Genomic DNA, 24,562 nt, shown 5'->3' on the forward strand with positions numbered 1-24,562 from the left:
CAAACTCCGGGAGCAGAGCATGGGAGGGGTCCTGCAGCCGGGACAGAGGAGCCGTCGTCCTGAGTGGAGCCACTCAAACTCCGGGAGCAGAGCATGGGAGGGGTCCTGCAGCCGGGACAGCGGGGCCGTCGTCCTGAGGGGAGCCACTCAAACTCCGGGAGCAGGGCATGGGAGGGGTCCTGCAGCCGGGACAGCGGGGCCGTCGTCCTGAGGGGAGCCACTCAAACTCCGGGAGCAGGGCATGGGAGGGGTCCTGCAGCCGGGACAGCGGGGCCGTCGTCCTGAGGGGAGCCACTCAAACTCCGGGAGCAGGGCATGGGAGGGGTCCTGCAGCCGGGACAGCGGGGCCGTCGTCCTGAGTGGAGCCACTCAAACTCCGGGAGCAGGGCATGGGAGGGGTCCTGCAGCCGGGACAGAGGAACCGTCGTCCTGAGGGGAGCCAATCAAACTCCGGGAACAGGGCATGGGAGGGGTCCTGCAGCCAGGACAGCGGGGCCGTCGTCCTGAGGGGAGCCGCTCAAACTCCGGGAGCAGGGCATGGGAGGGGTGCTGCAGCCGGGACAGTGGAGCTGTCATCCTGAGGGGAGCCACTCAAGCTCTGGGAACAGAGCATGGGAGGGGTCCTGCAGAATCCTACACGTTGTTCTCAGAGTTTGCTGCTCACTCAGGGATGAAAGTGCTCTGACAGGGAGTCCGATGATCTTAGAGCAGACTTTAAAGCAGGCAGGTCCTGTGCTGCAGACTGGTGGAGTGATACCTGCAGGCGATGGAGAAAAAGAGGACACTCTCAATGAAGGAGTAGTAAAAGGTTCTGAGTATGACCTTGTTGACCCCAAAGCTGTTGAACTTCCTTAGGAGATATCGCCGCTGCTGAAATCTTCTTAGAATGTCCTCGGTGTTGGAGGCAAACTTTAGGGTGCAGTCGAAGATAGTGGAGGTGGTGGAGGAGTAAACTGTCTGCCCGTGGATTATGCTGGGAGATCCTGTCACCAGCTCCCTCTGTTTACTAGAGAGGGTCACCACCATGTCCTTGGTCATATCCACGTTTAGCTCCAGGGAGGCATTGTCACACCACTCCACAAACTCACTGAGCACTGACCTGTGGTGATGTGAGGAGCCAGAGAGCAGAGACAGGAGAATTGTGTCATCCACGTACTTCACTAGATGACAGTCTGGGTGGGAGGACCTGCAGTCATCGGTGTACAGGATGAACAGAAGAGGTGAGGGGATTACCTGAGGGGAGCCACTCAAACTCCGGGAGCAGGGCATGGGAGGGGTCCTGCAGCCGGGACAGAGGAGCCGTCGTCCTGAGGGGAGCCAATCAAACTCCGGGAGCAGGGCATGGGAGGGGTCCTGCAGCCGGGACAGCGGGGCCGTCGTCCTGAGGGGAGCCGCTCAAACTCCGGGAGCAGGGCATGGGAGGGGTCCTGCAGAATCCTACACGTTGTTCTCAGAGTTTTCTGCTCACTCAGGGATGAAAGTGCTCTGACAGGGAGTCCGATGATCTTAGAGCAGACTTTAAAGCAGGCAGGTCCTGTGCTGCAGACTGGTGGAGTGATACCTGCAGGCGATGGAGAAAAAGAGGACACTCTCAATGAAGGAGTAGTAAAAGGTTCTGAGTATGACCTTGTTGACCCCAAAGCTGTTGAACTTCCTTAGGAGATATCGCCGCTGCTGAAATCTTCTTAGAATGTCCTCGGTGTTGGAGGCAAACTTTAGGGTGCAGTCGAAGATAGTGGAGGTGGTGGAGGAGTAAACTGTCTGCCCGTGGATTATGCTGGGAGATCCTGTCACCAGCTCCCTCTGTTTACTAGAGAGGGTCACCACCATGTCCTTGGTCATCTCCACGTTTAGCTCCAGGGAGGCATTGTCACACCACTCCACAAACTCACTGAGCACTGACCTGTGGTGATGTGAGGAGCCAGAGAGCAGAGACAGGAGAATTGTGTCATCCACGTACTTCACTAGATGACAGTCTGGGTGGGAGGACCTGCAGTCATCGGTGTACAGGATGAACAGAAGAGGTGACAGGACGCAGCCATGTGGGGGGAGCCCCTAGAGGTGATGGAGAGGTCAGAGAAGGTGTTGTTGATGAGCACTTTCTGCGTCCTGTTGGTCAGAAAGTTCATGATCTACAGAGTGAGCTGGTCATCCAGGTGGAAGCGGGTGGAGAGTTTCTCTGCCAGGATGTGTGGTTGTGAAAATGTGCAAAATATAAGAATTTTCATTAATAGTCTCAAATTTTTGGACCCCACTGTTTATACAAAGTGAACCTTTCCATATTTGACAATATAACTTTTGATTAATTCTTAATTATGATTCATTACATAAATAGATGCAGAAAACAAACAAAACATCTGATTAACAACTTAACAACAATTGTTCCCTCCTTTGGCTTATATAACTATCTCTGTACATGTCAAATTATATACCTGATCAGTGTTAGTGTCAAAATTAAATGTTGTAAATAATAATCTAGTATAGCAATATTATCATGTCACACTTGATAAAACTCATTTTACTGAGGCAAATTTTGAGACTGAATGGATGGGAAACTCTGGGACAAAGGGCACAAAAAACTATGTGGAGAAAAAAAGAAACCAGGAACAAGAACCAGGACACAATGTACAAAAACAAGAAAGGCCGAACAAACTTATAGCAAAAGAAAAAACATTGGAGACAAGGTGTTGGCTGACTAACCCTTGCCACTAATTCTGTTTTGGAGGGTCCAGTCTACCTGGATTCTTATCATGCTCGATCTTCACAGTGTGTATAACGAACAAACACATGTATGTACTATAAGTGTATAGTAATGCAATTTGCACTAAATAATGCTCCCAGTGCATTATATGGAATTGCAGGGTTATCGATTACCTTCACAATAAGCATGTATTTTGAGATTTATAAACATATGTTTAGCTTGTTTTACAACAGTTGTTGATTCGTTTCTGTGTCAACCTGTCACAACCTGCAGGACGATGGAGATGAGAACAGAGGTTGTGAGTGAAAACAAGAAGGGTTTTATTAAATAAATGATGACCAAACTGAAAACAAACAAGATGATGGGGAATTAAAACAGGACCGGTAAGGGAAGACAGAGGCATAGACTACACTGGGAAGCAATGTTAATGACTTGTCTGGGACGACAATACTGGGAGGACCTTAAATGCAGCAGGAATGAGATGCAAACAGGAAATAGGTGAAGGTGACAGACATTAGGAGCAAGAACAGGAGGTAAGGTTACCACACACCGGGCGCGGCCAAATATAGCCACACTAGGGGGGTAAAAAACAGAAGGGGCATGGTAAATGGTGGTGGTGCAGGAAGAAGTGCTACCGTTCAGCAACCGGAGGGTTGCAGGTTTGTGCCCTGGTTCCTCCTGACCCCATCAAAGTGTCCTTGAGCGAGACACTGAACCCCAAATTGCTCCTGGAGAGCAGGTTAGTGCCTTGCATGGCAGCCTCCACCACCAGGATATGAATGAGACCGTGAATGGGTGAATGTGAGGTAAAATTGTAAAGCACTTTGAGTGCTCGTCGGAGTAGAAAATGCGCTATATAAATGCAATCCATTTACCATAAACGACATGACATGAACTTGTGTGAGGTCTGTATCTTGGAACAAAACTTACACATGACTAATTTGAATTATTTAAAGTCTAAACATAATGCCATTTAAATAACATTGATATCCTCATATTTAAAATGAGGATACAGTATGATACAAGATCACATTGTAGAAATAAGTACAGGTATCATCATTTTTACGCAATCAGTCACATTTGAAGTAATTTGAAGAAGCCAATGAGCTAGCAGAACTTCAGAATATAATGCAGGCAGTGTAGGTATTTCCCAGGGCTGGTTCTAGCTATAGGCAGTTTCCCTGGGCCAGCAGTGTTTTTGATAGAGCAATCTTCAAAGTTATGGAGACACTGCGCTGTAAAATTGGTGCCATCATTCGGATGAGACGTAAAACCAAGGTCCAGACTGTCTGAGGTCATAAATGCTCCCTGGGCGTCTTTCGAAAGAGTAGGGGTGGTACCTAAAATTGCCCACTGTGACCTTATCAAATCTGGTCTCAAAATCATCCGCTATATCTAACTGGAAATTCTCTCCTGCCCCTTCACCACCTTAGCCATCGTGTGGTGAGCATACTGGCACAGAGTGGCTGCTGCATCATTTACGTGGGTGCTACATATTTGTGGTGGTTGAGGTGGTGCCCCATTGCCTCTGTAAAGCACTTTGGATGTCTAGAAAAGCCCCATATAAATGTAACATTCATTCATTCAGAGGATGCATATAGATAAATGTGTAATGGCCTGACATGACCACCAGGGGGCAATTCAGATATTCTTGCTGCAGTTCCCTGGCTTACTAGATAAGATAAGATAAGATAAGATAAGATAAGATAAGATAATCTTCATTGTCATTGTCCCTTGGCAACAAAATTGCGAAAGTGCAGGCGACTAAATGTGAGGCATGAGTAATAAAAGTATTTAAAAATATACAAATTGCACTGACATATACAAATTGCACTGTCTGCACTAACTATACATATTGCACTGATAAAGAGTAGAGAGTGGCACTGCACTTCTTGGTCAGCATCTCATGCAAAAATAGGTTGGCAGGAGTAAAGTACAGGGCAGGAACCAGAGAGAAGAAAATGTCATAACATGACTGAGATTGGGAAGCACAGGGCTTAACTACACACTCCACAAGATAAGCAAACATTCAACAGGGCTGTGCACACACTATAGCCAACTACAGTTCAATGTGTATTATTTGAGTAGAATGAGTAGAGTAAGGAACAGAAAGTTCTGGAGGCACTACTGAAGGAGGATGAGCTTTGAGATGCTTTGGGGAATTTCTTGGAGGAAGGTGCTGGGTGGAGTACTTCTTGAATACTTAAAGGAGATGGGCGTAAGACATAGGATGTTTTTTTTCCTGTCCATCTGCTGAGCCAAACTCCAGCCCAGTAGGTGGCAGTAATGCACCTGACTCTCCACAAGAAGAAGAAGAACATCTTCCTCAATATTATGGTAATCTGCATGTTTGAAGCTCTAGTGCTGTGTATAGATGTTCTTTTTTCAGTGATTTTTGAACAGAGTTTTGCTGTCTTGAGAGAAATATGATAAACAGAAATCTGACCTTTTTGTCTCATTGAATTCTTTGGAAATCAGGCCACTAAACTTCAATTGAGTTCACAGCTGCATTGGTTTAATTAATAGATTTTCCAAGAAGCTTTGGCAGGAGATGGGTGAGAATACAGAAGAACTGAGAACCAAAGGTGTTGGGTATTCTTACAACAACTAAAAGGTGCCATGGTAGATATGATGCTTCAAATAGTATAATTTGGCTATGATTGTCTTATGGTGGACAATGTTATTTTTTGAGGATCTGACAATTTCTAGTTATATTACCCACTTTGTCAGTCAGCAGAACAGGAAATGCATTAAATAAGCACGAGGAGTACAGTTTGAAGAGCAGTATGAAAGAATTCATGACCTGTGTTTTGAGTATGTGCAAGTGTTCACTCAAACAGATTTAATTGCTGCATTTTGTAGTTATTATTTGAAATGAACTTAATGTAAATGCTCAGTGAATATTAATGTTGATGAGGATGTGCTTAATCTGACCAAAAAAAGAGAGGATGTAACATTACTATGTACTTAGGTAAGAGGTCAAGGTCGGCGTTAAGTGTAGGGTTAGGAGTAGTGTTTGGAAAGTATGGCTAGCGTTAGGCGTAGGGTTGAGGTTAGGTTTAGGTAAGAGGATAGGCTAAGGATAGGTTTTGGGGTTTGGTAACGGGTAACTTTACTATTAGGCAAGGGGTTTGGCAGTTACAGTTAGGGTTAGGACAGGTGCTGGGGGTAGGTTTAGGTGAGGGGGAAATGGTAGGGGTAAGGGTAAGTTCAGGTTAGCCAAAAAAAAGAAAGAAAATAAAAGGTCAGGAAAAAGAACGACCAGGCCCCAGTCCTTAAAGTTTTATGTTTTCATAAAACCCCCTTGTTACCCACGTATCTACTTTGTTTATTGACTCCTGTTCCTTGGCATTTCTCTGGTTTTTATTCCGTTTGTTTTGGGTTTCAAGGCCTGATATTTTCAAACATTCCACCCCAAATGTGTAAAAATGAATCATTAACGCTGTGATTTATTATTATCTAAGATGTTATATAGGCATTGAAGTTCTGTTCCTGATTTGAAGTACTGTCTTCCCATTACACATCTCCAACTTTAGTAAACTGTTGACACTAAAATAAACAAATCTGTGCTGCTGTCTCCCTGGTCTAGTGCACAAAGTTTCCAAGGTCTTCCTTAAAGATCATCTTAGTTTTGAGTAACAGGGTCCCATGGAACAGTATAATTGTTCAGAATTTGTAAGTTTTGTTGATATTCTTAGTAGTAAATCTGAGAAATGGGCATGCACATAAAGGCATGTAAGAAAGTTATGCAAGTTATTTGCTGGAGGCCCTAGAGTATTTTCTAGTTGATGTTTTGCAAGAGTACTGTTCCCTCTTGTTGATTCCAACGGAAAGTACTACCTTCTGTTTCTGCGGATCTGGATGGGGACCTCTACAGGGATTTGAACAGATTTGAATCCCCAGTTAATAGAATTGGTTTGTGGACCTTAAGTATGTTTCCTGTCTGTATTCAGATGTTTGTGTGGTGGTCATATAATTTGGTTCCTTGGTCCAAAGTCTTCCTCCAGTGTTACAGAGGGGCATTGAATAGTTTATGCTAGAGTGTTGTGGCATTCTGGATTCTGTCCCTGCAGTTGCAATTGTAGAGGAGATGGCTCAGATTGGACTTTGGTTGGGGGTCTACTCCTTTTCCTTGCCACTTCATCATCTTCCCTTATATCAGTGATCAACTCCAGAGCATCCGTATCAGCTTTTGGAGTGTAGGGACCTACGGGAGTGGAGCTCTGGAATTGAGTTTCTGTGTTAAATGCTTCAGTTTTGTCATCATATATATATGAAATGTGAATGTGCTGTATGGTGAGCCTGTCCCTTTATTGTAATTGGTTTGGAACCTTTCACTGTGTTGTTTTTAAAAAGACAGGTCTTTGATAATCTGGAGGTGCCCGATTCCCATTTCCCAGATGTCTGCTCCGATTCGGGTGTAATTTGTACAATTGATGAGGGATTATTGTTGGCATCAGGAGAAGTAACTCTATTATTAGGGGAGTTTTTTACCAGAGACATTTTTGGTATAATTCATTTTTCTAGTACTGTCACTCTGCTTTACCTGATGACTGCACCCACTATGCATAGTGTTCCTGCAAGATGTGCATATTTTTCTCCATCTTTGTTGCAATTATTATAATACATTGTATTATTATTTTGCACTGTAGTGATTCTGACAATGTCTAATTTTATGAGATGTGTTATTTTTGTGGTCCATTTCATCCCTACTGGGAGATTGTTTGCACCAGAAAAAAAATAATTGTATAATGTCTAATAGTGGTGCATCATTTGAAAATGATTTAGGTTTTGAATAAACAATATGCATGAAACAGAACTGACACAGCTACTTTTAATGAAATGCCAGACGTCATTCCTGCTGATGGCTGCAGACAGCATGGTTTTGTGAACAACACTTCAAGGTAAAATAAAAAAATCTGAAAGCAATAAAGACAATTGCTGTGCACTGAAACCTAACTTTTTGGAATATATTATCTATTTTTTTGTTTTATTAAAAATTAAGTTCCTTGCATTATGATAGTACTGAAATGGTGGACCAACTTAAAAGTGGCATGTAAAATAATAGTGTCTAAAAACATAAGGGGGAGATCAAGAGACCAGTGGTGGCCAATCTTATCCCCAAAGGGCCGGTGTGTATGCAGTTTTTTGAGATACAGTAACATTAAGGTCAGCTGTTCAAACCCAGGTGTGAGGACTCTTCAGCCAATCAGTCCTCTAATTAGTAATCTAATTAGGGAGCTGCAGCGAAAACCTGCATACACACCGGCCCTTTGCGGATAAGATTGGCCACCCCTGCATTAGACACAGGGAGCTAGGGGGGGACAAAAACGTGGTCTGGGGGTCCCCGAGGACCAGGGTGTTAAACAATGCTTTAAACCACTCTTGGAGCTTGATGGAAGACAGAGCACTGAAGTTAGGAATAAAGAGAAGCAGGTGAGCTACTGTGTTTTTCAAGAAAGTTTATGTGAGGAACTTTCTTTGAATAACTTTAAGTTGTAAAACGTACTTCCATTTACAGATCATACATGACATAATGACAAACAGATTAAAACACCTTTTATAGTCAAACATAATTTAATAACTGAAATAAAACAAGAGAGATAAATGTATGTGATAACAATAGACAACTGTCCTACCATACTGTAAGTGTTTTTTGTAATTTTGAGACCACTTATTGCAAGGAGCAATATGTGAAGCAGTCTTGTTCACTATAATAGCATCACAAAAACATATTATTAAAATCAGGCAAACAGATGGAACTGATTCTAACAACGCAAGACAAAAATCTTTTATACACAAAGAGGCCAGTTTAATTATTAATGACCCTAACATCATTGTACTGCATTTAAATGAATGAGACAGACTCTACAGTTTATTGTATGAGATTCTCTGTCATTTGACCAGTAAGAAAGGTGAGCATCTGGACTTGTTTCTTCTAAAAGTCCATGGAAATACAATGTTTACTACTAGCAGCTCTTTTGTTGCCATGCATGTAGATCTCACAAGGGATCTCCTCCAACACACGATCCTCAATGACATTCTCTGCACAGTCATGAGCCTGTTTGTAGACACAACAGCTCTTCTTATAGGTGCTATTGAGTGTCCGCAGGGTTTGTGATTGGGAGAAGTCATTATGGTATAACAGCTCCATGGAGCTAAGGTCGGCCTGGCTTGGCTTAAGGCTGGAGGCCAGTGAGCCGCAGTGGTGCTCATGGATGCATCGCGAGGCTACAGAGTTATGCCGCAGCTTATGGTAGCTCTCCAGGTCATCTGATAGGTCTGCCAGGTCTGAGGACATCTCCTTGTCCCGCAAAGAGAAAAGATTGTAATGAGGTGGGTTAAAAACCTCCTGGAAGCCTGCCTTATTCAATGGAGGCTTGCGGGATAATATTTTCTTGCGTGGTTGCTTCATTTGCACCACGATGGAAATAACAAGCAGCACCAAGACAATGCCAGCCGACACTCCAATGACAGTCCCACGTGCCCGGATGATCTGATTTAAAAGGCTGCCGGACTTTTCTGATGAGAATAAAGTGCATATATGTTAAATGAAATAAATGTAACTTTACACTTCATTTCAATTATTAAAAACTGATAAGTTTAAGATTAGCATTTAATTAAAAATCTGCAAAAGTTCGATTCAACAACAGCAGTAATAGCTTTTCTTGTTAAATACAACAGAAAGAGAAGATGATGCAGCTATCGAGTCCCTTACCTCTGCACTGGTTTTCATCCCAGGGATACACACAGTTCTGAACTCCATTGCAAACAAGAGAGTTATTGATGCACATATTGCTGTGGCAAAAAAAAGTATCATCTGAACAAGGAGCTGGAAGAAATAAATAGAGATCAGATGTGCTGCTGTCAAAAGGTTAAACCATAAAGGGGATAAAAGTGATAAAATGAATGTTAAGCCACTCTAGAGGTCAGTAACTGTAACACAGCATATGTAACTAACACAATCCACATAACGTAAGGAAGCACATATTGCCATGAAATTTCACATAATGACGAAACTAACTGTAATAGAATAGAACCACATGACATACATGTGAAAATACAAAACCACTAGATTAAGGAACAGTATGCCAGTTTATGTATGGGATGCCAAGCTGGTCTTTAAATCTCAGTTTATTACTCTAGTCCTGCTTACCCACTGCCTAAAACACAACACACTGTAATTACTGGTGCAGGCATTGTGGTACATGCCCTCATGGTCATTTTTGTCTGCCAGAATACACATATACATCTATTCTGAACATGTACTTCTGTGAAATATCTCACAAATTAGTTCAACTTGACAGTTCTAGAATTACTACAATTGCTACAATTCATATTACAGAACCTTCTTATTACAGAACATAGATTTCATATTAGGAAAAAAAATGACTAAATTATTGACACATAGAATTAATACTGACACTTGGATTTAAAATTTGGTGGGACACCTTTTGGACAGAAGAAAGTTCTCCGAGCTCTCCCAGATTTGAAGGATGACTTCACCTAACTGCAGTTTCCAGACCTCTTTACAAGTGGGAATTAGATCTGGACTCAGTACAGTCCACTATGGAATTGTTCCAACATTTTCTCTTTAACCATTCTTGGGAGCTTTTTGCCTGTGTTTTATGGCTTATCAGACTAACTATTTCTCAGGTTTCATTTTTAGATGTGATGAAATTGCATAAACATTGTACACCGCATTTCAATGAAGTGTTAGAATCAGTAGATGTAAATTCTTACGTTCAACAAATGAAGTGAAAAGCATCCGGAATCGACTGAGTCGACTGTTCTCATCCGCCCACATGCGGACCACAGCCACACCGTTGTCCAGCATGATATCATTGGCGATAGTGCTGCAGAACTTGGCCTTCAGGTTTTCAATGGCACTGCTACCATCATACACTGCCACAAAATTTTTCTTGCACTCATTTGAGTGTTCCATCTGGTACTCCATAAAACGAAGATAGATCTGCAGAATAGGGGGTGGAAATATTCAGGTAATCCATTTTTATTTTAAAAAATTGCAAAGCAAAATGAAAGAAATGTATTATGATAAGATACTTTATTGTCATTGAAATTTTGGCAACAGTCCTCAAAATTGCAAACAAAATATTGCGTGAGACATTGAGTATTTCATACAATACACAACTTTTATTCAGTGATGCCTTGATGACTGAAAAATGTTTGCCCTGACATCTCAGAAAGGTAGACATAAAACACATAAAAAAACAAACATGCTTCTTTGTAGAGAAGAGTGCCAAGCTGTTGTGCTTCAACTCTCTGCCATCTTGTACATTAATGACTAACATTGTTTATTTCAGGAAGAAAAGCCTGCAACCATCTTTTATAAGAAAGCCGTGATTAACAGATGAAAGTGACCAAGCGCTTGGCACTATATCCTAACTTGGAGAGTCACAACTATTTCACATTTCTCCTTCAAGTATCTAATAAGGTCAGTATTTAGTTCATCATCTCCTTTATGACAGCATGTAAGTAAATGCAAGTAATCAGATGCTAGTGGCCCTCGCTGATTTACTGGTTAATCGCCCTGAACCTTCTACAATAATGGAAAAAACGTAGATTCTGAAATGCACAAACGTTCCACAAGTAAACGTAACATATCTAATCCATTCATACAATTTTAACCAAATTAAGAAAACAATACAAACAAAAACAGATTACAGTTCTTTATTATATAAAACCTTAATCCTTAAAGGAACTGTAACAGTAACTGTAATTGCAATGCTAACTCCAAAGGCATTACTCTCATACCGAGCCTAACTGAAACACTGACCCCTAAAACAAAGGGGGGAATTATTCTTTCAGTAGCTTATCCACAGTTTAACTCCAAGGCTCTCAGCTAAATGGTTTATTTCAGGGTTTAACACAAAGCTCCATGTTAAGTTAAGCCTGATTTCTCTGTCAAGTGAAGCTAAATCAGTGTTATAATAAAATTTTTAAAAATTTGCCCAAAAAAAAGCAATACAGTCATGTTTCATTATACATTTTAATTGTACTTTCTGTTATATCAAATAAATCATGAATGAATCTTTAATATTTTTATATGTACAAAATTCAGATTCGGCGAACACTGAATGAAAATTAGACGAATATTGAGGGCAGTGTCATAGAAAGTTAGCTGTACTGCCTAAATAAACAGTGACGATAATCACGCTGACTCAGGGAACAATGCCTGGCCAGTGGCTGCTGTCAGCTTCTAGAAAAATCTCCAGGTAGAAACTGTCACTGCAACAATCTATTCTGTTATAAGTAAAAAGTTTCAGGAGTGCAGTGTTTATTACAAGGCATACAGATGAGGTACTGCTTATTTTAGGATGACCTTCAAGCTCACCTTGGATTTAGGAGGGGCACGCACAGTCCAGATGCAGTCTACTGCACTGCCAGATTTAATCTTTGCTTCCTCTTCCACCTGACTGGAGTGGATAACTCCATCAGAGCCCATAAGTTCAAACTGACAATCTGAGTACAGAAAACAAAAGAAGAAAAGAAGAAGAACATTGAGGGAGAACAGAAGTGAAGGATGAGGAAAACACCTACTCTTTATTGTCTGAATATTGTCTAGGGAACTTCAAGGAAATATGAGGAATCATCATTATTTTAGCTTTTCAATTAGCAGATCATTGCATAGCAGGTTGACCTTGCACCAGTACATTCTTGATAAATAATAACAATGGTGGATAGCTCAGGTCCAGAAAGTGAAAATCCAGACCAAGATTGTGTTTCAACCTACCAGCTGAGTACAAAGAGAAACAGTCACAGAATACTCAACTGGTTGGTTGAAACAATGTCTTGGTCTATCCACCTCTGAATAATAATAACAATGTAAGTTGATTTAGATAAATGCATTACCTTTATTAAAAGAAAAATATGTATAGAATACTGGTATAAACACATGAAGCACGAAGGAACTTACCAGGAATTGGGCTAAAGATATCCCCAACGTGTAGACGAAAGTCAGGGTCTAAGATGATATAAAGAAACATTATGACAATATTTTGCACTTAGATAAAGATGTGTAAACAAGCACACTATATCTATGGTTGTGAAGACCCCTCAAGCTGATCTGTATTGTTGCATACAGAAGATTGTTTAATTAGATAAGTCATTTTCCAAAAGTTTAAAAGCATTTCGCTTGAAGCACAGATGGGACCAGTACATCTTGTTTCATAATTATACCTTTTTAATCGCATCACATTACCTGCAAGACAAAAGAATTAGAATAGAATAGAAATATTCTTTTTATTCCCAAGGGGAAATTTGGGTAGTCTTTGCATACATACATACAGACAGGTATATATACTACCCATGTTGTTTTACTATCTTCCTATATTTGTACATAAAGTGAAATTTTTATCATTTACGAATTATGAATCAATTTACTTATTTACCTGCTATGAAGGCATATTTGACTCGAAAACCGAGCCCTTCCAGTTCCTCATCACTACTGAACTTGATCCACATGAAGCGCCCTGTGGATCTGACCATGCCAGGACTGCTGGGTCCACAGAAGCGGTTGATGAGAGGAGAGAAACCGAAGGGACCATCCCGTACCTCAATGTAGTCGAAGCGGCACTCGAAAGAAGGCTCAATGTAATAGGTCTCATCAAAGGTCAGCTCAATTCTCTGGCGGGGTAGGGCTGTGGGTAGGTCAGTGTTTTGGTCATTCTAACACCAAAGCAATCAAACAAGTGCAGGACGTCTTACTGGTCAGCTAAAAATGTCAACGTGTTGCTTTTTCCTTCTTACACCTCAAAAAAAAATTCAAAATCATTCAACATCCTTCAACAGGTGAAAAGGATTTCACTATTTAAATCATGTTTAAAGTTATTTATTTATTTGTTTGTTTATTAAATTATTTAACATATAATGACAAGTTACAATTACAATGGAAGAGACCAGAAAAAGTGAAAAAAAAAAACAATATTAATGTAACATTTCAAGTATGAGTGTGTCTGAGGGGAGTTTCAGTGCTTTAATTAAGTGCTTTGAAAACATATGTATATGTTGTTCACAGTGCATGTATGCAAGCACCTCCAAATCTCACGCAAGGCTGTAGGTTTGTTATCAGCATTTGTAGGGACCAAATCAGCCTCCAACCTCCTGGCCACCTAAACGCACAAGGTATTCCTACAATATTGGTAGGGATATGTCCCTACCTCCCACACTCAAATCTACGCCCTTGCTACGTCCTTCAATTAATCAAATATCTTGTTTTGATGTCATTGATATAAGAAATGTTGAATAAAGCTAAATGGACTCATTGGGTTATTTTTGTGTAACAAATCAGATTTGAATAAAGGTTTACTATTTTTTCAACAGCAAGTAAGTGTGTACTTTTTAAGTCACATGTCATACAAAACATGTTTGAAGCATAATTACTAACTTTTTACATTTTAAAAACAGTGCATTAATTCAAACAGCTCATTTCTTACTTTGTTACAGCAGTATATTGAAACAGAACTCCATTTTAAAAACTAATTTCCTACAGTTAATTTCAACTTCATTTACATTGTGTTTAATAAAAATTTAACTATAGAATTACAAACCGATTTGGATCACATGCAATCTAATGTCCCCACTGTTTGACCAGATCAAAAGCATGGCTCATCCTCACTACAACAAAAAACGTGTTGATGTTTCAGGTGTTAAGTGAGTTTATGTCTGAACTCACATCAGGGATTCAGCTGAAACAGCAAAGATTTTTGCTGCACTGTTGAGGGGAACCGTGTCCTATGTTACCATTAGAAGGGGTTGTGGTCTCATTATTGGTTAACAGAATCACGTTAGCTATTGTCAAAAGTGTATAAAAAGGTAGAAAATTATAAAATTGGTCTCTTTGTGGTTTTGTCCTCAAACTCCTCTCCTATGAGCTTTTCTTGTGGTTTATATTAATTCTATAACCCTTTGTGACAGCAGAGCCCTGGAAGATTCATGGTGGTGTTGGCAGTGCAGGGCTTAGAGTAAGCACTGCCTGCCGGGGGTTGGGCAGCGACAATAGCCCAACAACATCCAGATGGCAGTCAATTATTACTGCATGCGGAAGACAATTGACCTGGCTTTCCCTGAAGCAGGGAAGGGGGGAGAAAAGGATTGTTTATCAATATGCATACTTCACCGTTTTTGTGTTCTCATGTACCCGTTTGATAAAATCTCCCATTCTCCAAGTTCAGTTCCAATACTCAAGAACAGAAGTTCGAGTGATGGAAAAAATGTCTTTCTTGCCCAGCCGCGACTATCAAAGGCTACGTTCACACTGCCAGCCACATTGTTCAATTCCGATTTTTTGCTCAGATCGGATTTGTCTATCTTGACGGTTCACATTCATAAGTACAAGTGACCTGTATCTGACTGTAATGTGAACGCATCGGTCCTCCGAAACGTCACGCATGCACACATTGATACATTTTTACACGGGTAAAAAGCTGGTCGTAAAATTGACACGTTGTGCGGCCATGACCGCTGCGCTGATTCGAGTCATTTGCCTCTTTAAACTTTGACTTCAGGCTCTTTATTTTTCTTTGGCATTGTAGCCACGTTCATGTCTGCGCTGTGCCATTTCTTTGGCAATTATTTCAAATACTACTATTAATATTATTATGATAGGTTCCTTCCAGTTTAGCTTGAACTGATTAATTTCCCCAAATATCAATTAAATCCCCAACTTCTCCATCCTTCCACTGACTGTTATCGCAGCTCTCCATTTTTACCTTCCTGTGCTGCCGGTGCAGGTTGATGTCAGCGCATGCGTATAAGCAAAAAGCCACATGAATTCCGATCTGAGCGTCACATTCAGGTCGCATGGTCGCGAATCACATTCTTGGGAGGCAAGTTAGCAAGAGTGCCCTTGCCAAGAACACAAGTATGTTCCTTACGTTTCTGGTATTGATAAACACTCAAGGACTCAATCTGACCGCAAGATGCAGACTGGCAGCTGTCAGACTTGACACCTATCAGACTCACCTTTCGAGATCCTGAAGTATACATTGTGATCAGAAGCCACAACCCCAAAGACTCCTGAGCACTGAGGATGGCGCAACCAGGCCCCTTTGAATTCACCTCTCTTCCCATCGCCCTGACTATCTTATAAAGGAAAGATAGGTATCTGGGTTTTTGTGCGTTTATTAGTTCCACCTGTTTCTCATTCTTGCAAGATGTATAAACTAGTGTGTTGCATTTTGTTTTGTGTCTCTGACTCACACAATTCCTGTTTTTTTCAATCTCTCACATTAAAATTAATCATGTCTTGGTATGCCATCCTTACCAATGGTCTCACATTTGGTTTGCTATATTGCCTGGGATACTTCTTTCATTAATTCAGGTATTCTGTTTGTTTATTTTTATTAATCAAAATGAGTTAAATATGTATAGTCAATGCTATCCCTTTTTCTTACAGAAAATTCCATAATGCTGGGAAGATCAAAATCAAACACCTTCCATCAGCATCATAGTCAAACAAAGCAGAAGTATATTTAAGTCTATGGAATTCAGAGTATCTGAAAATCATATTTCAGCATCTCCATAGCAATACCCATTGCTGTGCTCCCTGGTTGTCTTCTGTTAATTACAGCATAAAGACTATGAATATTTCTGTGACCCTGCACAGGATAAGTGGCTATAGAAAGTGGATGGCCGGATGGATTGATTTGCAATTTGGCAAAAAGAATAGTTTTTGGTAAAGGTAAGTGTTTTATTGCTTGGGGGATATGCACATTTTCCATAATAAGTTGCAAAAAGTATGTCTTTCAGTTTTGCATCAAGCAAGCAGAATATAGCTTACACATAAACAAGGTTCTATGAACATAAATGTGCAACATATACTGTACCTTCCAGAATGAAAACACATTCCTTGTTTGGGGGGTATGTGTCAGGATAATTAGGAGAGGTGAAGAGTCCTCCATTTGAATTCTGGATCCAGGTACCACATTGTCCTGCACTTTTGTTCATCTGGCCCACATTATGCAGTCCTGAAGAAATTAGTGAAATTATTAGCACAAGAGATCCTTCAACTTAGCACATTATTGTAGCAGATACTTCACTGCCTGTCTGGTTGATTATTATTTAGCAGAAATTTCACAATATAGCACTTTAGCATGCATCACCTATTTGTGTGTAAAGTGTTATTAAAGAGAAATAATATTGTTTCACATTATATCAATAAATGATTAACCACTACAACTAAGTAAACAAATCTTTATTGTTGACATAATAACAATGGGGCAGAAACCTTTCGTTTTCTGTGCCAGTACAAATCCTTCTTCAATCAGAATCAGAAGAACCCAAGCTGGAAATAAAAGTAATAAAACATATTTAATAATAATGTTTGATTTTTATTGGGACAAACAAGTGAACTGAATACATCAAACATCAAGGAACATCTACCATATTACTATGAACTTCAACATAGATCTTTAATTTATAGCATATTTCACAAGGTTGAGAGCAGGGGCATACTTTGAAATTCTGGGCCCCCTGATAAAATGTCACCTTGGGCCCCCTGCCAAATTTTACGTATTCAAGGGCCCCCGTCAAGTACTGGACCCCCTGAATCTGGCAGGGTATCCATGCCCCTCCAACACCACTGGTTGAGATGTACAACCATCACATTGTCTCCAGAGGACTTTCATTTTGATTCTGATTACTCATCTGGCTACTATGACCTAGGTGATGATATATACACTTACATTTATTTATTTAGCAGATGTTATTGTCAAAAGTGACAGTTAAACGAGGTAAACAGCACATTAGAAGCATACAACTGTCAAGACGTTAACTAGACATAAGTGCAGTTAGGCTGAACTTCCAATGAATGCAAATGTAAGCAGAACCAGACCTGTACAATGCATAGACAGACGGATGGACAGACAGACAGGCAGTTTATTGCTTAATTCACAATTTAAATCGCAAGGTACCAAATCAGTACAATACAACCACAGTACAAAAATATGGTTTGCACTAGGTATTCCCCAAAAAGTATTTGGGAGTGCCATTAACATAAATCACCCTGCATGGAAACTGTGGGCTCTGCACTCTCATGCATTCAAATGTGGAATGGCTCATGATGCCAGCAGAGGAACAAACAGGATAAGGCTTGTAGGCCTGAGATATCGAAATACGAAGCAATCACTGGCAGAGCCACACTGTGCACATACTATCAGCGAAAAGCCACAGTATGTCGGAGCAGGATTCCCAGCTGCAGCACCGTCTTGGCAGATAAGACACTGCTTTGTCAGCAGATAAAAATATCCCACATGCTGAACAAAACCACATTATATCATGACCTGCATATGTATCAGAAGATTATGCTGTGCAAATTCAGTGGCACATATTGCGGACACAAAGCACACTCTCTGGACAAACAATCATGTTAGGAGCAAAATACAGAAAAACACCCAATTAAAATCAAAATGTCTTGGGTGCGACTGTTTCAAGGACACATTTTAACCAGAATAAGACTAAGAATAGCCCAAGGTATAGAGGGTATATGTCCATGTTTCACATGTTCTATGTGTCACATAATTATTTTGCCAGCTTTACTAAACCCCCCCCCCCCCCCCCAATTCTATATTTCTCATCCTGGTCCTTGGGAACCGCATTTTGTTCTCCCTCCCAGCTGCCTAAATTTTCCAGATAGTTGAATATTACTCGTAAAAAAAAACTGAAATGTAAATTAAAAATTTTTATACTCACACACCAATGATTACTGTACTGTTATTTTAACACGCTTCAATGTCAGATAGCACAAGATCACGTAGGCAAGCACAGGAACTGATATTTGCATTATGCAATGCTTTGTTTATTTTAGTTAGTTTAGCATAAATTTTTAATTAGTGTTATTAGTTATTATCATTAGTTCTTATCGTTACTATTAATTTTTATTATTTATACTATTATTTTATAATTGTGCCGATTACTTGAATGTCGGACACAAGAGCTTTTACTGTGATTAAAACTGCAAATAATACAGAGTTTAGCTGACATATTATAAACCCCCATTGTAAAGATGATTCACAACCTAATGAAAAATATTCAAAATGATTCATAACATAATGAAAAATACACTTCTGTTCTGCTTATCCGACTTGTGGGAATTAATGCAAAAAGTGTACATGTAATAGAATGAGTGCAGAAATGATGTCTGAGAAACAAAAATACCTGGTGAGGACAAACCTGCCTAAGACAATGGACAACAAGCATAACCTGGAAAGAACTGAAGTCCAAATAAGCAAAGCCCATTTTGACCGGGTCATCAGCATTTCCCTCATCAGGCATAATTACACACGTTACTGCAGAAGAGCAAACACGGCCCTGGCTGGGTGTGAGAAAAGGTCAATATGAGAAAATTACCATATAAATTATTTGATGAGAAGCATAAAAAAATCTATTTAGGCTTCCCGCCACAGTAGTTCCTTAACGAAAATGTTACTACTGCAATGGTGATCATCATTTAGGGTATCACTTCAAAAGAAAAAATTATTACTTTAAAGGTTCAGACTAGTGAATGTCCCCTTCTGACTACAGGTCTGGGGCAGAACAGAAAAATAAATCAACAACCTATTTACAGAACATTAGTGTAATGTATTGTAGCGCTAGACAGACCCAGGCATCGCAGCAGCAGGGAGTAGACAAGGTGAGACATTTTCAATTAAAGGAATGCATACAATTAACAAACACACTCCAACACATATTATGGTGAAATGTAGGTCACATGGCACACATTAGGTCACACACATGGTGTGTAACTAGACATTACAAAGAGATACGCAAGGACCAGGCAAGGACCGAGTATAAACACATTTAAAGGCACACACGACAGTCAGGTTCACTGAACAGCTATTTACATCCAGACATACACAGGAGATATATACAAGGCTCGCTAGTGTGCCGGGAAATGCTACTAGGATCCATAATGCAGAGCCACCTCATTGCCACTACACTATTATATACTATTATAATATTATAGTATTATTTAATATTATATAATATTACTAGTACATATCTAACTTTTTACACGCTCCAATTTAAAAATAGTTTTACTATTGTTTTTTTGGTTCCTGCAACCCCGTCCAGAGCACAAATTATTCCAGATCAAAATAACTTGCCTCACAGTTCCAGGTAATATTTATGTGGAGTATTGAGTAGCCTTCTTTTGTTAATCATCTGAATGTTTATTCTTAAGTTTCTGTGTGTGCCAATTAAAACATAAACTTCTTTAGCATACTGTGCTTCCCACAGATTCATTTTAAGTGGATGAGAATTTTGAAACTTCACACATTTCTAGCAGAGTTGCTGCTCATCTGTTGCTTGCCAATCATCAAAAACACGGAGATCATTAGGTGTGGATGTGTCATCACATTTGAAACTTGATGAGAAGACGCTTTATTATTATTTTCAAAGTAAATTTAACACAGATAAAATATTATTATGAATAATAAAAGGACATCCATCCATTTTTATTAACCACTTGTTCAGGGTTGCAGGGGGTCCAAAGCCTATTCTTGAGGCTATGGGTGCAAGTCAAAAAAATCAAATAATTCCACCAATGAAACAGTCACTACCACCAAAATGAAAACTACAATCTGAATCGTTTTCACCATGAGAGTGAAAGTGTTTAGATATATTGTCAAAATGTCAATATAAGCATACCTTTGAGCTTCACTTTCTCATTGTCATTGATAATTTTTCTGAAGTAAACTGATACTTATTCATGTCAAATACACCAGTTACAACACTGCAAGGTTCTACATTATAGTATGTAAAGTTCACTGGCAAGAGAAAGCACTCACAGGCACATGTAACTTCTTCAGATCTCTAAACATAGTAGAATAGCAAACAAAAAGTCACACAGCACTGCATGACACAAAACAGCAAAATGGCAATACAAGAACAACAAAATCATGTAACGAAACACAACAATGCTGTACCAATTTATAGGATATATTTTTAAATAATTTTGAAAGCTTGGTTAACTGTATGTGGTAGCTAACATGATCACTTACATATATACTATTGGGTACAATTATTTCAATGGGAAACTACATAATCTATTCTGACCAACAAGACAAAAGCAACTGAAAATTGTGCCAAATGATGACAATTGTACAAATCCATTTGCATATATGTACTAAAACATTTGGAAATTTGTGTGAAAAAAATATTTTTTGCCTGGCAGATGTGACATTCTGGTGTGGGAATTACATTTGTTGTTTTGCAAATGTTAATTGTCATTTGAGAAATGCTGTGTGTGTGTGTATATGTATATATATATATATGTGTGTGTATATATGTATACATATATGTATATATATATATATACATACATATATATATATATATATATATATATATATATATGTATATTTATATGCCCCTGCCCCCACCCGCAGTGACTGTCACCAGAATGAGCAGTTGGAGGTTGGATGGGTGTATGGATGATGGATGAATGGATGGAAGGACTACCCCATTTCTACAGCAGGTGGCGATCTTCTCTTAATGTTGTTTGGAAACCATACAACTAGGCGCATAAAGAGAGAAATAAGTGGCTCAGCTGAAAAAATTAAGTAGCGAATGAAATGCAACACTGCAATTATCTGTGTCAAAGGCAACTTTATTACTAGTAGTAGATGTAACTGCAGATGCTCTGAATACATGCAAAAAGTTTATTTATATCAGTGATCGATACGCTCCCGTTACTCAAAAACTCACCTGTGTGCATTTCCTCTTCCAAATGTTGTCACCTTCAGATTTGAGAGTAGCTTTCCATATCCATTTTCCGAACTCAGAGATAATATTCGCCCTTTAATATTTCTTTTGCATTAATTCTTAATTCCATCGCTAATGTAGACTCATGTTTTTTTTTACCGGCAGAAACACAGCGCTTCAGCCCCACCCGAAAAAAATCGTGTTCTGCCTTAATTCCTGTCAATAAATCCAGACTAAACTGTAGAATCTTCTTTAAAGATACAAGATACTCAATATTGTAAAAGTATCCGTTTGAGTGAGTTAACAAGGCGGTAAGGTGCTTGCTTACAGCTGCGGTCCCCGCCAGCTCTCACGTGCCGCCGCGCTCGCACTGTCCTTCGGGCGAATGAGCAGCTCTCGCTGTAAATGCCATCCTCAGTAATAGCGGACTATAGTGTTTCTGATTGGAGGCGGGGCGAGAGAGCAGGAAGCACAAAGCCATGTGTCCCATAATAATAATAATAATAATAATAATAATAATAACAATAATAAGTATATGTAGGGGAAATGTTTCACTCTCTGGGTTAGGTTTATACTACACTGTTAAATAATTTAACTGAACTTTCCTTCCAGGAGAAAAAACTAATCAAATGAAATTCTATTCAAAGTGTGACAAAGACATTTTTCTCCTCCGAAATATAATTAGGACATCTAAGACAAATTAAGAGAAATCGAGGCAAAAGTATTATTTCAAGACTGTGAATATTATTTTATGTAATAACTACAGTAATCAGGTACAATCGGTAAATTACTCTGAGCCAATGTCAAGACCAAATTTACAGATAATTTCAGCTAACAGAAAAAACAATACTAGCCAGTCAAAGCCAGGGGGTACCGGGGGATGACCAGCTGTGCCTTTCCCCCCCCTTCCCCCAACAATAATAACCCAAAGACGCTGACTAGCCTGATCCGCCCTTGGGGAGTGGCTACGGACTATCTGCCCATACGAGGGTTCTTCACTATCGCTGCCCGCACCCTCCGCCACCCCCTCACCCCCACTCCTAGATTGTGCAGTATTTTCCTCTGTCCTATCAAATAAATGGATTTAAACTTACACTGTTTTAATTATTTTACCTGAGATAGTGGAACATAACATAGGCCTTACTCATGCGTAACCAAATTTAATGTAGCTATCATATGCCATTTTATCAGTTTTCCCTTCATGTAACATGTTAACCAATCAGGTAACTGAATAATAAACAACTTAGCTACTGTATATGAGCAAACGGCACAGTGAGTAATGACTTCCCTGTCTGATATTGTGTATGTGTATGCATTCACATACCCTGAAATATGCAAAGTTATTTTTGCCCTACGCCTCAAAGCTGTGCACAATGCATAGCTGCAGGTATTATCAAGGCTTTTAATCTTTGCTTAATTTGTGCTGTTTCTTTCTGCTGAAAGCAGTCATTTTCTGTCATTTACTGCATTTATCAATAAGGATCATATGCGATGCTTAATGTAGGTTTAATTGTGATGACTAGACAGAGAGATTATCCAAGTGCAGATGCCAAAATTTTAGTTCTACACCTGTACTATACAAAAGCAGGGACATAGTTGAAACGAGTATGCTAGCTGGCTTTAAAGTATAATAATAATAATAATAATACATTTTATTTGATGGCGCCTTTCAGGACACCCAAGGACACCTTACAGCAGAAACACATGGAATAAAATCACCAATACATAAAAATTAGGAAAAAAAAAATAAATAATAATAAATAAAATTACAATGAATAAGCAGATTTGAAGAGGTAAGTTTTAAGTTGTGATTTAAAAATGTTAACAGAATCCAACTGACGAATATGAATGGGTAGTGTGTTCCAGAGTTTAGGGGCAGTGTAACTAAAGGCCCTGGCTCCCATTTTAACCATTTTAACCGAAGGAATAGACAAAAGACCAGAAGAAGAAGAACGGAGAACACGAAAAGGAGTATATGGGTGAAGCAAATCAGACAGATATGTGGGAGCAAGATTACGAAGTGACTTGAAAGTGAGAAGAAGAAGTTTGTATTGAATTCTTTGGGTTATTGGGAGCCAGTGAAGGGAAATGAGAATCGGTGTAATATGTTCAGTTGATTTTGTGCGAGTAATAATTCTTGCAGCACAGTTATGGACATTTTGAAGTCGTTGGAGAAGCTTTTGGGGTAAACCGAAAAGAAGGGCATTACAATAATCGAGACGTGAGGTAACAAGGGCATGCACAAGAACTTGGGTTGAATGCTGAGTGAGTGATGGGCGGAGTCTAGAAATATTGCGTAAATGAAAAAAAGCTATGCGAACTGTATTGTTAATATGTGAGGAAAAAGAAAGAGTAGAGTCCAGTATTACACCTAAACTTTTGACCTGAGAGGAAATGGGGACCAGACAATCTTCAATGCTTATACTGATAGGTGGGGATTTGGAAAGTGTAGAATTGGAACCAATAAGAAGAACTTCACTTTTATTGCCATTTAATTTGAGTTTGTTATTTGTCATCCAAGATGTAATGGCCTGTAAACAATCAATAAGTGCAGTTGGGCATGATGGAATACTAGGTTTTGTGGAAATGTACATTTGAATGTCATCAGCGTAACAGTGAAAGCAAATTCCAAAATGCCGAAAAATATTACCAAGGGGAAGGATATAAATAATAAACAAAAGAGGACCTAACACTGAGCCTTGAGGAACTCCATGATATAATGGAGATGAGGATGACTTGATATTCTTCATTTGTACAAATTGTTTCCTGTCGCTGAGGTATGAAGTAAACCATTTTAGGGCAGTACCAGTGACCCCAATGCCGGCCAAACGCTCGAGTAAGACTGGGTGCGAGATGGTATCAAAGGCGGCACTGAGGTCAAGGAGAATGAGAATGGAAAAAAGACCAGAATCAGCTGCACGAAGGAGATCATTGGTGATTTTAACTAAAGCTGTTTCAGTACTGTGTTTAGAGCGAAAACCAGATTGGAAAGGCTCAAACAGATTGTTATTTTGAAGATGATCCTGAAGTTGTGCAGTAACAATACGTTCAAGAATTTTGGCAGTAAATGGTAAATTAGAAATAGGTCGATAATTATTAAAATCTTTGGGATCTAAACCAGGTTTCTTAATTAGAGGT

The 24,562-nt window shown here is 39.6% G+C and overlaps 1 protein-coding gene across 1 annotated transcript; it reads right to left on the reverse strand.

The window, feature by feature from the left end:
- Nucleotides 1-8,146: 8,146 nt before the first annotated feature.
- On the reverse strand, nucleotides 8,147-21,847 carry LOC111849646 (neuropilin and tolloid-like protein 2). The gene is made up of 9 exons (XM_023822704.2): nucleotides 21,428-21,847; nucleotides 16,950-17,006; nucleotides 16,549-16,689; nucleotides 13,114-13,362; nucleotides 12,639-12,686; nucleotides 12,057-12,184; nucleotides 10,445-10,673; nucleotides 9,420-9,533; nucleotides 8,147-9,223 (listed from the first exon to the last, which is right to left on the reverse strand). The coding sequence occupies exons 1-9, from the start codon at nucleotides 21,435-21,437 to the stop codon at nucleotides 8,640-8,642; spliced, it is 1,560 nt and encodes a 519-aa protein (XP_023678472.2). The 5' UTR covers nucleotides 21,438-21,847; the 3' UTR covers nucleotides 8,147-8,639.
- Nucleotides 21,848-24,562: the final 2,715 nt, after the last annotated feature.

Source organism: Paramormyrops kingsleyae, chromosome 13, assembly GCF_048594095.1.
Source record: "Paramormyrops kingsleyae isolate MSU_618 chromosome 13, PKINGS_0.4, whole genome shotgun sequence".
NCBI classification, from domain to species: domain Eukaryota; kingdom Metazoa; phylum Chordata; class Actinopteri; order Osteoglossiformes; family Mormyridae; genus Paramormyrops; species Paramormyrops kingsleyae.

Excerpts from the sequence above, each read along its gene's own strand:
- LOC111849646 (XM_023822704.2), bottom strand. Across the intron at positions 16,690-16,949 it reads ACTGGCACAGAAAACGAAAG|GACTGCATAATGTGGGCCAG; the intron begins GTTTCTGCCCCA and ends TAATTTCTTCAG. Across the intron at positions 9,224-9,419 it reads GGATGAAAACCAGTGCAGAG|AAAAGTCCGGCAGCCTTTTA; the intron begins GTAAGGGACTCG and ends TATTCTCATCAG.